A 16,559-nucleotide genomic window follows, 5' to 3' on the forward strand; every position below is an offset into this window, starting at 1 on the left:
TATTATTTTTCATGTTATATTAATGGCTTTCATGTTACTTAAGAGAACTACAATCTATACATCAGTGATCGGCTAGTAAGCCTTTTCTGGGCTCGATTAGTAGTGTCTCTATTCTCCACTAGGGGGCTTTCGCGCGTTCTCCTCACTGCAATAAACTACTGCATGAGAGACGCAAGTCATAATCACTCTCGTGATTCTTTTCCCCCTGTTTTCAGGTAAAAGTGTTTAAAAGTTGATATATTTCCAATGTGTACACTGTTAAGATATTTAAGAGGTAACCGTTCATTGTTTTGTAAGCGTTAGAAGCATTACATTGCAGTTTTGTGCACATATACGTGGCGGTTTTGAGCTGTGTTTTGTACTGTGTAATGGCCATTGTGATAACGGCAGGAGCTAAGAACGCCGCGGTTGTCAGCCATTTTATCAGGAGGCCTGCTCAAGTATATGTATGATAAGCACTTTGGTGTTTCGGTTTATTGTTTGGTGTTTTTCTTCCACCATGTGACATTTAGCAGTACAGAATGTGAAACGTTTCTGCTCATTTTGACTGCAATAAACTACTGCATGAGAGACGCAAGTCATAATCACTCTCGTGATTCTTTTCCCCCTGTTTTCAGGGGTGTAACATCAGCTGGTCGTATTATTCTGAAATAATAAGATCAGCCCATCTGACAAAAATAACCACACCACATTCAAAGTTACTTAAATCATCTTTCTTTCCCATTCTGATCCTCAATTTAAACGTCATCGTCATCCTGGGAATGTCTACATGCATGACGAAGGGGTTGGTGACTGTATGTGTATAACAACTCATAATTATGCAGGGTATCTAAGGTTTTTGTAGTAAATGGGGAAAAAAAAGAAAATTTCAATACAACCAAGTTATTCAGTTAAATGTTATCGTGAATACAATGACATCTGAATGCTTTTAGCTTTTCTAAATTGAACAATAATGTGGGCAATGTTGTGAGGAACTGTTTATTTTGTGGTACAATCCCTAGTCACTCGAAGCTAATTCCATTAGTTTGATATCTTTTTGTTGTGGCGTGAATTGACTGGAACTCTTGGATGGACTGCAACACGATTTCAAAACAAAGTTCTGTTATTCTGGTTAGAGGTTTAACGTCAAATAAATCACCAACAAAATCCGATTTAATCACTTGTGTAAAAGACCCAAAGATGTGTTTAACCACATGTAATGTGGACCTAAATGGGGCTTCTAGATACAAAGACCACTGCAGTTTCATATTCAGTATGCAACAAACAAGTGGGATGAAAAGTTATTTTTCTCAAGTTAAGCATGGAAAGTGGGAACGAAAACAAAAGAAAATCAAAACTAATGAGCACGAGACAAATATAGTATATAGAAAAGGATTTGGAAAGCCTGCCAACATTCTGGTTATTTCCTGCCAACACCAGAGACTGTGTTGAGACACTGAGTAAATAATAGCAAACTGCCTGAGAGCGAGACAGGATGTTCTGCAGGCCAAAGGCTGTTCTCAATACAGGCACAAGCAGTGACTTGAGAGTTTACTCAAACAAAAAACAAAACACACAGTAAATAATATAATGGGCAAATAATGCAAAATTGTCCCAACAGTTTGGAAAAATGATCTCACTGGAAATTATGTCCAGGGGTGCTCTTCTCTTGAGGCAGCTGAAAGTGTTTAAAGGTTTAAAAGTTCTTCTTCTTCTTTTTGTTGTTGCTAGGCCTCTCTGTGTTTCATCTCAAAAACCACTGCTAATTCAAGACCATGCATCTGGCAGTCTGTGAATGTTTGTGTGTTTGCAGGATCGGCTGTTTCAGGCACAGCTCGCTGCTTCCAGCAACAATGGGCATCTGATTCTCCATGTGGAATCGCACCAGGTGGCCAACGCTCAGAAACACCTGATCACGGGTCCGCACCTGGTCAATAAATGGAAAATATGCTTAAAAGTTGCTTTCTTTCTCTTCTTTAAACGATATTTGAAATCCACCAGCAGAGCTGTACCTGTCCATGTGGATCAACCAGCAGTAGGTGTCGCACAGTAGCTCCCTCCATACCGCTGAGTACATACTGACCAGCGGCAGAGCTGCTCTCTCTGACCAGGAAATCTCCGCTACAGGTGAGAAGCGACTCCGCCTGCTCTCTTCCCAACCTGTGATGAAACAAACAAAATTCCACGGGAGAGAATGACCTTGGAATTAGCAGCATTTTGACGCATCACTCATAGTCAAACAGATATTGATTACCAACCTGCCGTGGAACCATCCTTCTTCCTGGATCAGCTTCTGGACCCGCGTCTCAGTGAGCAGAGAGCGTTGTTCAGTATTGATCTCAGACTGCTCTAAATCTGATGGAGATTAGATAGAGGAAGAAAACAACAGTTGAAAAGCAACAGCTTTAAACCCCAATTGAAGCACTGCTCACTTTATTTGATTTTTAATAACCAAGTTAAAGTAAAGTACAGTTTCCTCTGAATCATAGAGGCATAGAAGTCATAATTGTACTTGAGGGACACATGCATTATATGGACAAACTCGAAACTGGACTCGGATAACGCAGTTGATTTTCACCTGCAGGTGGAGCTGGAGTCTCATCTGTGATGGAGCAGTTCTCATAAAGGGAAACAGGCCGAGGGAAACAGACCTGCAATGGCACACCATGAGTCATACACACCAGACACATATTGTTGGCTGTGCACGTTTGAACGTGTGTGTGTGTTTAGGGGCAACTGCGCTGGTAACATTTTAGAGATGAGCAGTCATGACAGGAAATTATCATCTGGTAATTCTGGGAAGTGAAGAAAACTTGTGAGGTGATGTTTGGTGAGAAGTAGCTCAAGTGTTTCTCCTCTGGGATCAACCTTTGTGCTCAATAACAAGACCATAAAATGTGCTAGTGCACTGTGTGCCTGCTATCATATTTAATTATAACAACATCATTTCTATATTTCTTCACAAAAAAACCACGTTTTGGCTGCCATTTAAAAATGACCTTGTATAAGTTACAAAGTCTCCTGGAAAAGCATTTCAGCATTTACAGCGATTACTGCAAAGTAATCAGATCCAGCTTATCTGTTGGCTAAATGCTAAAACTTTTAGCCAATGCTAAGTTTGTGAACTTAGTCCATAGATGTGATTATAGTCTACAGTACATCCTATACAATATAAGTTTAAATAATGCAGTCTCATGCATTGCAACATAATATGTTTCAAATTGTAATGTGACAAGCTATGACATAACACTATCAAAAACTAAACTGTATTCATGCTAGTCGACCACTTTAAAAATGCTGAAAAGCACCAAGAGATGTGGTTTTAAGCTTTTACAACAACAATGGGAACTTTTCTTTCTGAACAAATTGTGTTCAAGGTCCTGTCCTTATATACACAAACTCAAGTGACTGTAAATTATTAGTGCTTTGGTGTTACAGGTAAGTCTTACCCTGTGAATGTTAGCATCTTCTTTGCTCTCCTCTTCTGTGACCTGAAAGTCTTTTATTCCACCTGGGTCTCCTGGGTTCACATTGTAATAGTCACGGTGTTCACTGAATTCTCCTTCCCGGTTTGCCTTTTGGTTTATTATTAACTCTTCTGGGCACCATTTGTGACAGATTCTCAGTGCCGGTCTGAATATACACAGTGTTGAGGTATTGGTAGAAGGAAGGAAGGACAGAAAAGACAGATACATTTTAATATCAGATAAAGATACCCTGATATGCCTTCCCTTGCTAAACCATGAATTAACCGTAATTAATGACATTTTTTTGAAACCTGGGTTCAGTTTCACTTGCCCAGGCCTGATTACCGCCAGACCTGCTGAATCAACAAATCACCTAAATAGAACCTGTCTGACAAAGTGAAACAGGCTAAAAGATCTCAAAAACAACCGATAAACAAACTAATTTACATATATCCGGGTGAGATAGTGAGAGATAGTGGTGAACCTTCCCAGGAGTGGAAGGCACACAGGCTCATCTCACATTTGCCAATTAGCATCTTGATGACCCCCAAGACTTTTGGAAAAATATTCTGTGGCCCGATGAGATAAAGCTGAACTTTGTGGAAGGTTTGTGCCCCAAACATGTCGGTGGTAGTGTAGTGGTCTGAGGCTGCGTTGCTGCTTCAGGAGGACTTGCTGAAACTGCTGGAACCATGAATTCTGCTCTCTAGCAGAAATACCTGAAGGAGAACGTTTGGACATCAATTTGTGCCCTGAAGCTTAATGACGCTTTGGTTTTTTCAACAGACCATAAAGTCCAACGCCGAATGGTTCAAAAAAATATTGATGGGTTATTCAAAGTCTGGACTTTCATTAGGCCAAAATGATCTGATTGAGATACTTAAGCATAAATCATGCTTGTTTAACATGAACAGTATGTCTGAATTAAAACAATTCTTCTAAGAAGAGTGGGCCAAAATTCCTCCACACCTCAGTTATTCTAGTTATCACGAGTGCTTGATTGCAGTTCTTGTCGCCAAGGGTGGCACAACCTGTTATTAGATTTAGAGGGCAATTACTTTTTCACAAAGGCCCAGTAGGTTCAGATAGTTTTTAGCCCTAATAAACCAAACGTATCATTTAAAAACTGCATTTTGTATTGATTATGGTTCTCTGTCTCATATTAAAATTTATTTGTTGATCTGAAGCATTTAAATGTAACAAATATGCAAACATCAGGACGGGGGCCAATACTTATGGCACTATATACAATCATACATATACACATATATTCAGCTATACTTATATGTACATATGAATTCACTCAGAGTCACTGACATAATAATAATAATAATAATAATAATAATAATAATAATAATAATAATAATAATAATAATAATAATAATGTATACTTTATTGATCCCCGTGGGGAAATTCCTCTCTGCATTTAACCCATACGCTCTGTGAAGCAGTGGGCAGCCATTGGGCGCCCGAGGAGCAGTGTGTAGGGATGGTAACTTGCTCAGGGGTACCTCAGGGTAGCTGTTCAGTGGATTTCGAACTCCCGACCTTCCGATCATGGGGCCACCACCACTATCCCTGCCCCATACAGTAAATACTGCATAATATTGTTTCTATATTTAATAGCAAATCCATAATATACTATAATATTTATGTATATATACACACATGCATATATATATATATATATATATATATATATATTCACATATATACATGTAAGAGCTATAACCTGGAACTGGTGGACAGGACCGATGGTGTCTGGCTGAGAAGGTGGCGGAAGCGCGTCTCAAAGGCCTGACCGATGCTGTTGATAACCTCATTGGCTTGACCCTCGGGACACTCCAGGATGTGACAGGCTGCCATAGAGAGCAAAAGTCAAACATTATTTTCATAACAATCAGTAAATTGAAATTTGAGTGTAAGGCCAGCTCAAAGCAAACTCTCTCTCATACCTCTGTCATTGGCAAGGTCTTTAGCTACATAAGCAATGTAATCTGCCATGTCCTGTAAACAAATTGAGAGAGAAAAACACAATAAAAGGCATGATTATAAATTATAAATGCAAAAAATGACTCGATAGACTTTTTCCATGTGGAAAGCTCAATTTCAATTTATATTTTCACCCATTATTTTCAGTTAATGTTCATCCACGTGTACGCTTCGTCTGAAGAGTTCAGCCTAATACAAGAGCACAGTAAGCTGAATATGGTTCACCATAAAGCTTCTGTGTCAGACTGAATTTAATTCCCCTTTGCTATCTTTCATGTGCCCAAGCCAGCTGAGCAGAGGCTTAGAGCACACTACAAGATTAGTATGGCTAATTAATTAAAAACGGTGAGCTATAATCCCATCCACAGCTTTGCTGGTGTTGTCTTTCCCAGAGAGTAACTACCTTCTTATTTTCTCTCATCTTTAGTCAGTGTATATTTCTGCACATGATTTGTAGTGAATCTGTGTTTGAACTAAAAGGCCAACCAAAATGCAGTTTGACCTAGACAGCAGCTAATAACCACATGCCCTACAGACAGATCTGCATTGATTTTTATGTTCATTACACACATTTTTAGGGCACAGGAAATTTTCACTCAGGCCAAATAACTTGAATCCTGTCATGTGGATATATGTGCGCACAGAGGGAAACAAATTAAGAAGAATAGACCTGAGTAATTAGTCTGATAAGCGCTTGGCAAGGTGTAAAGATGATGAAGGCAGTTAGCTCTGATGAGTGCATAAGTCACAGCAAAGGATTTCATGATTTGTCGCCTTTAGCAATTAATTAGCACAAGAATTACATTCAAGAGTTTTACAATGAGCCAAATTAAGGGTAAAACCGTAAACAGACACATTTATTAAATGACTCAGACTTGAAAGAGTAATCCTTAAGAGAAAACTCACAAGCAGTCACATGATTAATCACTGCTACAGTTCTAGCAGAAATAACCCATCAAATAAAATCTTTTCTTTATATTTGCCAGCTCTTTTATATAGTACCAACAAGCTTTAAACACTTAAGGAGGTGGTTGTCAAACTTTTCTGGAAGGCTTCGCTTCTGAAACAGGCAAAACATTCACGTGACACACTCCCAAGAATGAAGAATCCAAATTAAATTGAACAAAATAAAGGTCAGTATACCCCCAGCACACTCTGAATGCTGGGGATAATATACTGTTGAATATCAGAGGTTCTTTGCATAAATCATATTCATTAAAATTAATCACAAGGGAATGTTTAGACATTTTTGCCAAAGTCTGAAGTTTCATTTGTAGCATGCTTTCAGATGCTGACCTTGTACCACTAATTAAAAGAGCAGAATGATCAAGAGTTGAGGCAGGAAATGATTTAATCCTCCATAAATGGTAGTACACCAATGCAATAATCAGACTAAATCAAATTACTCACTGTGTGTGTGATTGTGCTCTTGCTACCCTGTTTGTGTCCCTATCTGATCATCAACGTGTACAAGGGGAAAGATTTGAGAATATGAACATACTGAATCTCCACCGGAGGCAAATGAAATGGTCTGCATGGGGTGGTGGGCAATCTTCTGTGAAAGAGAAAAGAGGAAATGATACAATAGCAGATAGGTTTGCCAGTAAACCTGACATGAGGCTGTTTTGATGGGGTTTAACATGCTGACACTGTCACCTGTAAGGACGAGGCAGCGATTAGAGTCATACTGTCGGTGGAGACAGTGAGGATGATCCTTCTTCCAGAAAACTGCAGGTTTGTCTGACCCAGAACAGAAGACAGTCCCTTGCAAACAGGCTAATGATGACAAAAACCACTGTTATTCCAGCTGAACGTGGCAGAAAGAGAGAGTGTGTGAGTATGAGTGTGTGCCTGTCTGTGTACACAAGCCTTACCCTTTTAGTTTTCACTGCTGTTTTGAGCAATGTCCTCGCACAAAGTCTGCTGATTGCCTCTCTGCACACAAACACATAGACACAGATCAGCATGTACATAAGCACATGCACACAGTAACACAGAGATACCTTTGTATGTGATCTGGTGTGCCCTGCGGACATGTGATGTGCATGTGAGAGGAAGAAAACTACACTACAGAAAGCACATATACATGCACTGCTGGAAGAATGTAACCAAATATACTTACTCAAATGCAATACTTTATTACTTTAGTTTTGGAGTACATTTAGTACACACAACCAAAAAAAACCCCAACATATTACACAAAAGGTATCCTTTTATCTGCATGTCGCTGTGAGTATTTGATTCAAAAGCCAAACATGACTTAGTACTTGGTGGAGAAACCCTTGTTGGCATGCACACTGATAAGACATTTCGTGTAGTTGGTCACTAAGTTTGCACACATGCTCAGCATTTCTCTTCCCCCAATCTCAGCACTTTCTCCCAGTCCTTCTCTGAATCATCTAAATGTTCACTTAATACGAGCCTGTTCATGTGCCTTGTTAAGCATGTGCTGCAAGACTTCAATCCACTGCATATCGCAGTGTGTTCCTAACAGTGTTCTTGGTGACTGCGGTCCCAAGTGTCTTAGGATTATTAACAAGCTCCTCCAGTGTAGTTTTGAGCTGATTCACCATCTTTCTCAGGATCATCCTCACCCTGTGAGGTAAGATCTTGCATGGAGCTGCAGACCAGAGGCAACTGACGGTCATTTTAAACTTCTTCCATTTCTGAATAATCGCAGCAAGAGTTGTCACCTTCACACTGAGCTTCTTGCTGATGGTCTTGTACCCCATTCCATCTTTGTGCTGGTCTAAAATCTTGTCCCTGATGTCCATTGACAGGTATTTGGTCTTGTCCGTAACAAGATGAGATCAGGAGTATCCGTAATTGATTGTAATCTGTGTGTTACATGTGCACACAGCTAATCGTAGGAGCAAGAATTCTGGCTGGGTGATTAAATACTTATTTCACTCAATTACATGCAAGTCAATTAATAACTTTTTCTGAATTTTTGGTTAATATTCTGTGGTAAACATGTACTTCAACAAAAGACAGGAACATAGGGTAATGTATATAAGTGGAAGAAGATGAATACAGGTGGACTACATCTTATGCAAAAGCTGCAACCTGAAAGAGATAGGAGACTGCAGGGTGGTGGCAGGAGAGAATGTGCCAGGCAGCATTGGTTAGTAGTCTGAATGATTACTTTGGAAATCAAGAAAAAGCGTTTGTGAAGACAGAGCCAAGGATTAAATGAGAAAGAAAGAAAGAAGAATGTTGAAAGAGTTGGTCGGTTGAGAAGAGGTACCAGATGACAGGAAATGGAACAGCTGTAGTACTTAGGGAAAGTCCAAAAAAGGTCTTTGGTGTATTCTCTGGATGGAGGATAGAGGACGAGGAGACCTGGTGGTGGAATGAGGAAGTACAGGAAAATATTCCAAGGAATAGATTAGCAAAGAAAAAGTGGGATATCGGGGAAATAAGAAAGTGGACAGCAGCACTGGGAGGAAAGAGAGAAGTAAAAAAAGGCAAAGGAAAAGGCTTATACTGAGTTGTATGCAAGATTCAAAAACTTGTATAAATTGGCAGAGGCAGAGAGATGGAGCTGGAAAGGATGTGCAGCAGGTTAGACAGCGAGACAGTGGTCAGGTGTGCAGCTGGAGGGAAAAACGGGTTCAAGGTTGGGATGGGATTACATCAGGGATCAGCTCTGAGACCTGAGGTTGCAGTGATGACGCACAGGTTGACAGATGAGGTCAGGCAGGAGTCTCTGTGGACTACACTGTTTCCAGACAACATTGTGATGTGTACTGAGAGTAGAGGGCAGGTATAGCGGATATACTGGATATTGAAGATAGAGCTGCAGGCAGGAGGAAAAGAGGAAGACTGCAGAGAAGTTTCAGGGATGTAGTGAAGGAGGACATGCAGATTGGTATGACAAAGGAGGATGGAGGGTGAGATGGAGGCAGGTGATCTGCGCTCCATCTTAAATGAGCTTTGGCTTAAAGAAGGTACAGTAGCGGCCTTTATGGATCTTTTTTTTTTTTTAACTGCTTTTGTTTGTTTCTTAGTTTGTTTTTAATTGTATGGCATATTTTCAATTTGCATTTGTGGACCAGGACACAAACTGTCTACACTAGCAGTGAGTTTCAGCTGCCCACACATGGATTTCCACTATAAAATCTGTGTATTGTCTATTTTTAATGCAGTGCTGCCTGAGGTCTTGAAGATCACACCCTTTCAATATTGGTTTTTGGCCTTGTCCTTCGCCAATGTCTCTCTGGATTCTTGGAATCTTTTAATGATATGATGAAATCTTCCAATTCTTTGCAATTTTGCATTTAGAAACATTATTAAATTGTTGTGCTGCTTGCCATTGCCCACGTGGTCTTTTACAGTGTTACGAAATCCTCCTCATCTTTATTTTTAAGAAGTCTAACTAGTTGCAAGATGTTGTTTTTGTTAATTTGCTTTTAGCTTTTTACAAATTCAGTTTTCTTGTAACTTATAAATCCTTCTTTTAAGGATAACTTGCAATAATCACTGTAGTGAAGAAAAAATTACAGAAGAACAACAAAAAAAAAACATAACTAGAATAGCTGATCACAAACTTCCATCTGCAGTGTTAAAGCAGTAACACTTCAAAATATTCCTGGTATGTTTCTTTTTTTAAATCAAGTCAATCTGAGCTGAGATTGTATCTCTGACGCTTGGGTCAGCGAGGGCAAAGCAAAAAAACACCCCCACGCGCACGAATGGAACATCCCACTACCTAGGAAGCAATGCTGATTTCCAGGAAGACCGTTTTTCTTCTTGAAAACACATTGTAAGAATTGGATTGAGGTTTGTCTCCCTCTCTCTCTTTTAATAAGACTGAGGGATCATTAGGAGGAAATTCATCTAATTGGATTTTCTGCTCCATCATTCAACAGCGCTTCTGTAAACAGAGAGGGCTGTGTTATGGCATCCTGCACTAGGATTTCAATATCAAATGATGAGGAGAAAGCCCCGTTTATGAAATATTATACATTTAATTTGATTTCCCTCTTTGAAACATTTTTGAAATAAGCTACACATGGTTAGCTTGGCAAATATATGTTAAATGAGTTCAGGATAAAGCAATTTTGCTCACTTTTTTTCCTCATCTGTGTGCAAGCGAAACAGCACCTAATCCATATATGGCATTCCCCTGCAGTCAGGATTATGTTGCATGTATTATACGTTCATGTATTATATCATTAGATGTATATATTCGTATTTGTGTTTGTTTGTGTTTGTTAGAAAGGGGTGCAGAGAGGACCTCCTACCGTGTAACTTGCATTCTTGTATCAAAGTCAAGGGTTCTCATGGACTGGGTCACTTCCACACTACCCATGTACTAGAAAAACACACAGAAAAAAAAACAATGGAAAAATATATTATAATAATAATACTAGTAATAAAAGTCTCAGGAACATCCAACAGAGTCCTGAGGACTCTGAGGTGCGCACTTTCAACAACAATTAAAATATATTAAAGAAACACAACACTCTTACAGGAGTCTGGTCACTTTTCATGAATTTTCTGTTATTGCATCCTCACTTTTAGTTTTTATGATGGAAGAAAATGATTCTGCAGAAAAGGTGAAAAGTTCATGAGCTGATTTGCGGCAGACAACATAGATTTACACATAGCTGTAACGAGTCAAGAGGAATGGAAATAACTGGGCCTTCGAGAAGGTTCCAGAAAGCTGATAGAGAGAGAAAGTGGTTTTATGCATTGTGTTTAAGTCATTTAAGTTCCATCCATGTGCGTTCTTAGAGTTTTGTGGCTGGGAATGGGAATTTAGTTTTAAAAAAAAAGTGTAATAGAACACGTGAGACGGGATGGAAATGCTAGTTTGAAAACAATCAATAAATTAGATACGCAGAGCAGAAATTTAAAGTTCATATCCAAATTATGTCATTGTTTTCCTGAAATCGGTTTAACTTCTTAAGGAATGTATTCTGAAACACACTGGAGTTGTTGTTTTTGTTTGTCTGTTGGTTATATATAACCATGCTATTAAAATAAAGGTATTTTAGTTATTCAGAAGAAAGTACCCCAGGGTTCTTTAAGTGATGCTTAAAGAGATTTCACAGGACACTGAAAAACTAACTCCACCTTAACTGCTTCCACTGGCATTAAGAAGGTAAGCAGGTGGTGCTAATCAAATGCGCTTAATTAAATGATCATCTGGAAGTGTGACCACCACTAAAAAACCAGACATTTTGGTAGTTTGCTGGTCTGGAGTATTCAGCTATGTTAACACTATGTCACTCCAGGGAGTGGATGTCCCAGCAAACCTAAGAGCTACATCTCAGGTTCTACAGATCTCAGTTAGGATGTGAAACGTTAAAGTTCATGACAGTACAATTAGAAAAGGACTGAACAAGTTTGTTCTGAGTGATTGCCAAGAGAAAGCCTCTTCTCTCTAAAAATAAAATGGCAGCGTGGCTTAGGTTTGCAAAGTTCCATCTGCAAAAACCGCAAGACATTAGGGACAATGGCCAGACAAGTCCAAAGCAGAAATGTGTGGCCATGATGCACAACGACTGTCAAAAATCAAACACAGCATATCAGCAAACACAGCTCATACCTACTGTCAAGCACAGCTGTGGAGGGGTGAAGATTTGGGTTTGTTTTGCAGCCAAAGTACCGGAACACCTTGCAGTCACTGAGTCAACCATAAACTCCTCTGTATAGCAACATATTTAGGAGTCAAATATGAGGCCATCTGTGCAACAGCTAAAGTTTGGACAAAATTGGGTGAAGTAACAGAACAATGATCTCAAGGACAGCAGCAAATCTACAACAGAATTGCTGAAAAAGAAAAGACTAAAAGTGCTGCAACAACCAAAAGTCCAGAATGCAACACAACAGAAAATGCTGTATTGGAAACTTAAGAGAGCTGTGCATGAACGAATGCCAACAAACCTCAATGAACTGAAGCAACCTTACAAAGAAGAGTGGGTCAAAATCCTTCCACAACAAAGACTGATAAAATCATACAAAACAAAACAAAACAAAACAAGAAGACCTCTGAAAGCATAAACCTCTGCTAAGGCAGCTCACTCTCTGTGCAGTATTTACTTTAAAGGGAATGTTGTACTCTGTGTATATTTATATTTGTTCTTACTTTAAGAAGTTTGTAGTTTCTTCCATTTTAAAGGGAATTTTTCTTCCTGTACATGCTCGTTGTTGGAGTTTTCTCTGTATTATTGTAGGGTCTTTACCTTACAAATAACATTATAAATAACATTTAAAAATTAAAACTGAATGACAGGCACACAGTCCTTGGCGGAGGTAGTGATTTGCTACTTTGAGTTATTACTGCCCAAAACTAACCTTTAAAATCTTTGTAGCAAATTCTGATTGGAATACCCAAGAAATAAGTAAGTCTCAAGCTTACAAAAGCAAAAGCAAGATGGCAGTTTTAAGCAAAGCAAGTGAGCAGAAAGTAAAAGCTGTGACTACATTTTAATGTGCGACCTGTCAGCAGATTCTAACCATGCGACAAGTAGCCAGTACAATCTTTACAGTCTTACTTTAGCTTATTAGAATGCCAGACAACTCAGAGTTGAGGTAAATGTTGACATGTGTCTGACTGTAACTGAATTTATCAGACTATATAGATGTGAGGAAGACAGAGAAGCAACCAGGCAATATTCAGGCCATGTGCTCAAATACACTATGACGAGTCCCACTTCTACTGGGCAGGAAATTCAGTATCGCAGACCTCATAGGCTGGAGGCAGGATGAGTAAGTCCATTGATAAAAACCAGACTTAAATCAATATATGTATACATGGGTGGGTTGAGCGGGCAGAAGAAACATATGTGTGTGCTTGTTTATAGAGGTCAATCAGACAGTCCATTCTCATTTCCACCAGTGGTCAGCTCACAGGCCTGTGTGGACACACCTCTGCCATCGGGACAAGATGGGTTCTGTTCTAGGACAGCATGCTGATACTAGATATATTCACACACATGCATTCACACACATAGCAGGACTGAACTAGAGGGAAGCAGAGAGCTAGGATGAGTCACTACTGCCTACATAGGAGGCTCTAACTGAGGAGGGGAGTGACTGTGAGTGTGACGGTGTGGATAGAGCAGAGAGTGTATGCATATGTGTATTTTCCATGTTCACGTGTGTGTATTTATTTTGGCCGTGGCACTAAGTAAACAGTAATTTAACACTGCTGAAATCTGGCATATCTTTAGGTCATGACGACTTGCATAGTACAGAGAAAAGGAGCTTGCACAGCATTTTGGTAATTTCTACACACAAAGAATTTTACACACATTAACAAAATTAAGAATATGAATTACTTGGGCAAGTAAAATGTTGGTTTACTCTATCTGATCATGCACATGTGCAGGGTCAGGTACCTTGATGTGATGGTGAACTGCTCTGCTTCCTGTCCCCACCACTGTACGATCACCTTTTGCAGAGGAAATCTTCACACAGCACAGACCACCTCTGTGATGTGAGCAGGGAGGATATCCAGGGGTCCAAGGAAGGCTTGCCATCCGTTGTAGGGTGATAGGTCTTTTTGTGCAGAGCAAAGCAGGGTGAATTAGATTTTGGCCCGTGGATAGGGGAGCGTTGAGGGAAGCGTGAGTGCAAAATCTCTCATTACTTCCTGAACCCCACTCTGTTCTGGACAAGGGTTTGTCAGTAGGGGCACTGATGCTTCTGCCTCTGGCTGTGTCTGTCTGTCCTTTTAGGCCTTGCCGGGAAATAGGGCTTTGCAGTCGGATGTTGGCCATGCGGGGGATGAAATCCCTCAGGGTGGATGGTCCGTGGTGTGTAGTAATCCCAAGTCCCAGCTGACTGAATTCAGAGTCTAAGCAGAGGTCCTGCTTCAGGGGCAACATTCCCTGGGGGTTCTCCTCCAGAGATGTTGGAGAATCGTTGCGCAGTCGACTGTATTTAGTACGCTTCAGCATACCTGTAGAAGATGAAAAAGAAAGTGTCAGAATCAAATCAGCCGCACTGTGATTTTCATTGTACTGATTAAGCGACCTGCCTGGTAGGAGTCCCGTCTGTGATTTCAACCTGGATAAGGTTTGCTCTCTCATAATCAGGAAACAGAGCAAAGGAGAACGCTGAAATAAATGTAAAAAAAAAAAAGGAAACTTGAAAATTCAGGTCACCATTAAGGAATTTTAACTAAAGATTTTGGTAAAAGGAGATGAAGAAATAACATCAGGTTTCAGGAGCGTCTGAAAACTATCTTTGTGTCGGGTGCGCTCTGTCGTCAGATCATTTAAAGGGAATCCTGCTGTGCAGATTCAACTCACCACTGTAGGACTCTGGGATGTCCTGTTAAGTCTAGAGTCCAGTCTGCTCCACTCTAGTCATGCAGAGTACAGCCCCATCCTACTGACCCACACACTTTCTCAGTCAGTTGCCAGGCTCCCAGCTTCACCTTCACATCAACTTTCCTCCCCTCTGTCTTTTCTTTCTGAGGCGCAGCAGGATTGTGCAGCGTGTATGAATGAACTTTCTCTTTTTTTATGAATGAGATCTCGCTCACTTCCCCTGTCTCTCTCATGACGCTGCATGCAGATGAATGTGTGAATGGAGCAGAGGAGAGATTGACAGACGGCCCCCAAAGGCTCTCTTTCTCCTCCCTCACCCATAAACTACCATCCAATCACAGGCAGGCAGGGTGACTCATGCTGTGCACATACACACACACACACACACACACTCACACTCAGTATTACACTGAAGCAGTGCTCCATTCCTTTCTTCTAACATGACTTCCACCTTAGAGATGTTTTAAATAAATTATCATTAATTTGGCTTACTTTGGAAAATAACATTTTATCACTGGTACCATGACTGACATGATTTACACAATAAAATGTACCCCATAGTGACTGTATTGTTCAAATTAACACACAGGAGGAAGAGGATTTAACTGAAGCATTTGCATTTCCCTTTGATCCCGATCAGAACAATATTCCAGGCGCCATTTAAACAGTGTTTTACATACTGGTGTTATTCCTGATTGAAAGATTGTCTTTCAGATTGCAGCGGTGCAGCCATACTCTCAAATTCCACAGTAAAAGCATTTTAAACCATGGAGCTTTACCTTTTTCCATAAAATAATAATTACACACCACTAGCTATTGTCAAAGAGTATGCATATATTGAAATCTGAGTGATGTCTACGGCAGAGTTTTGTCCCTTCCTAGTGGCCGTTTATTAAAACTACAATCTATATGATGTTGTTACCACTTTTTTCAGTAATCAGCTGGTCTGTTAACTATAAACTCGGAGCTGCTTTGTTTGGTAGCTCTGTTCAACTGCACATTTACGGCAACCACCACGCTGCAGCAAATCAGTGTAGCTCTAGGGTTTGGAGAGAATGATCTTAAAAAGAGAAAATCAGAATCAGAATACTTTGTTTTCTAGGGGAAATACCCAGCGAACGGCAGTTCAGTGGGAGAAAATACTTATGTCAGAGGAGAATGGCCAGACTGCTTTGGGCTGAGAAAAATTCAAATTACTACTCATTACAACCAAGGTAAGCAGAAGAGCATCTCTGAATGCACAACATATTGAATCCTGAAGCAGCAGCAGCAGCTAACATGTCCATCCCTTTACGACCACAAGAGCAAAATCAGTTTTATTATGAAACTCATAGCGGATTAATTCTGTTGTTCCTTTTCAGCTCTTGTGCAGTGTTTTTTGATTCATTTGGCATTCATTTGAACTTTTAACTAATCTAATTTCTAGACTTTTTCATCTTTTATTGGTTTAAAACTTAGTGTTTGGTTCTTTTAACCTTGTTATTGTGATCATTTTTCTTTCTTTGTGGGGATCTTCAGGCTGCATGTGTTTATGAAAGAATACACATTTGGCTCTTTATAAATAAACCCAAATTAGGTTAACAAAGGAGAGAAGATGAGGCACCAGTCAGAAGATTTTCTTAAACAACATTTTAATGATGTTAATCATCAGTCCATAGGTTAAGAGTGACAACAGGGTAATGAGAAACAGCCTCTAACAATGCTGTTAATGATGTACAGTCTTAAGGAGACCATCTTAAATATCCATGTAAAGATGAGAAACACGCTGAAAAAAGTACTTCATTGAACCATTTTTTTTCTTTGTTCACATTAGTTACAAGACCTTTACCAGTAC

The 16,559-nt window shown here is 39.8% G+C and overlaps 1 protein-coding gene across 1 annotated transcript; it reads right to left on the reverse strand.

The window, feature by feature from the left end:
* Positions 1 to 230: 230 nt before the first annotated feature.
* Positions 231 to 14,941, reverse strand: LOC147339292 (SHC-transforming protein 1-like). The gene is made up of 13 exons (XM_086292028.1): positions 14,705 to 14,941; positions 13,790 to 14,509; positions 10,685 to 10,755; positions 7,313 to 7,373; positions 7,095 to 7,214; positions 6,940 to 6,993; positions 5,402 to 5,453; positions 5,179 to 5,305; positions 3,429 to 3,612; positions 2,558 to 2,630; positions 2,238 to 2,334; positions 1,992 to 2,139; positions 231 to 1,906 (listed from the first exon to the last, which is right to left on the reverse strand). The coding sequence occupies exons 2-13, from the start codon at positions 14,480 to 14,482 to the stop codon at positions 1,742 to 1,744; spliced, it is 1,845 nt and encodes a 614-aa protein (XP_086148154.1). The 5' UTR covers positions 14,483 to 14,509; positions 14,705 to 14,941; the 3' UTR covers positions 231 to 1,741.
* Between the last annotated feature and the right edge of the window lie 1,618 nt (positions 14,942 to 16,559).

This window comes from Aulonocara sp. 'chitande type north' Nkhata Bay, linkage group LG1 (assembly GCF_057382095.1).
Source record: "Aulonocara sp. 'chitande type north' Nkhata Bay isolate Kocher_YH1m ecotype deep benthic linkage group LG1, A_spYH_male_GT1.1, whole genome shotgun sequence".
Lineage (NCBI taxonomy): Eukaryota > Metazoa > Chordata > Actinopteri > Cichliformes > Cichlidae > Aulonocara > Aulonocara sp. 'chitande type north' Nkhata Bay.

Excerpts from the sequence above, each read along its gene's own strand:
- LOC147339292 (XM_086292028.1), bottom strand. The coding sequence starts at position 14,482 with ATGAGAGAGCAAACCTTATCCAGGTTGAAATCACAGACGGGACTCCTA. Across the intron at positions 7,374-10,684 it reads ACAAGAATGCAAGTTACACG|AGAGGCAATCAGCAGACTTT; the intron begins GTAGGAGGTCCT and ends GTTTGTGTGCAG. Across the intron at positions 7,215-7,312 it reads CAGCAGTGAAAACTAAAAGG|CCTGTTTGCAAGGGACTGTC; the intron begins GTAAGGCTTGTG and ends TGTCATCATTAG.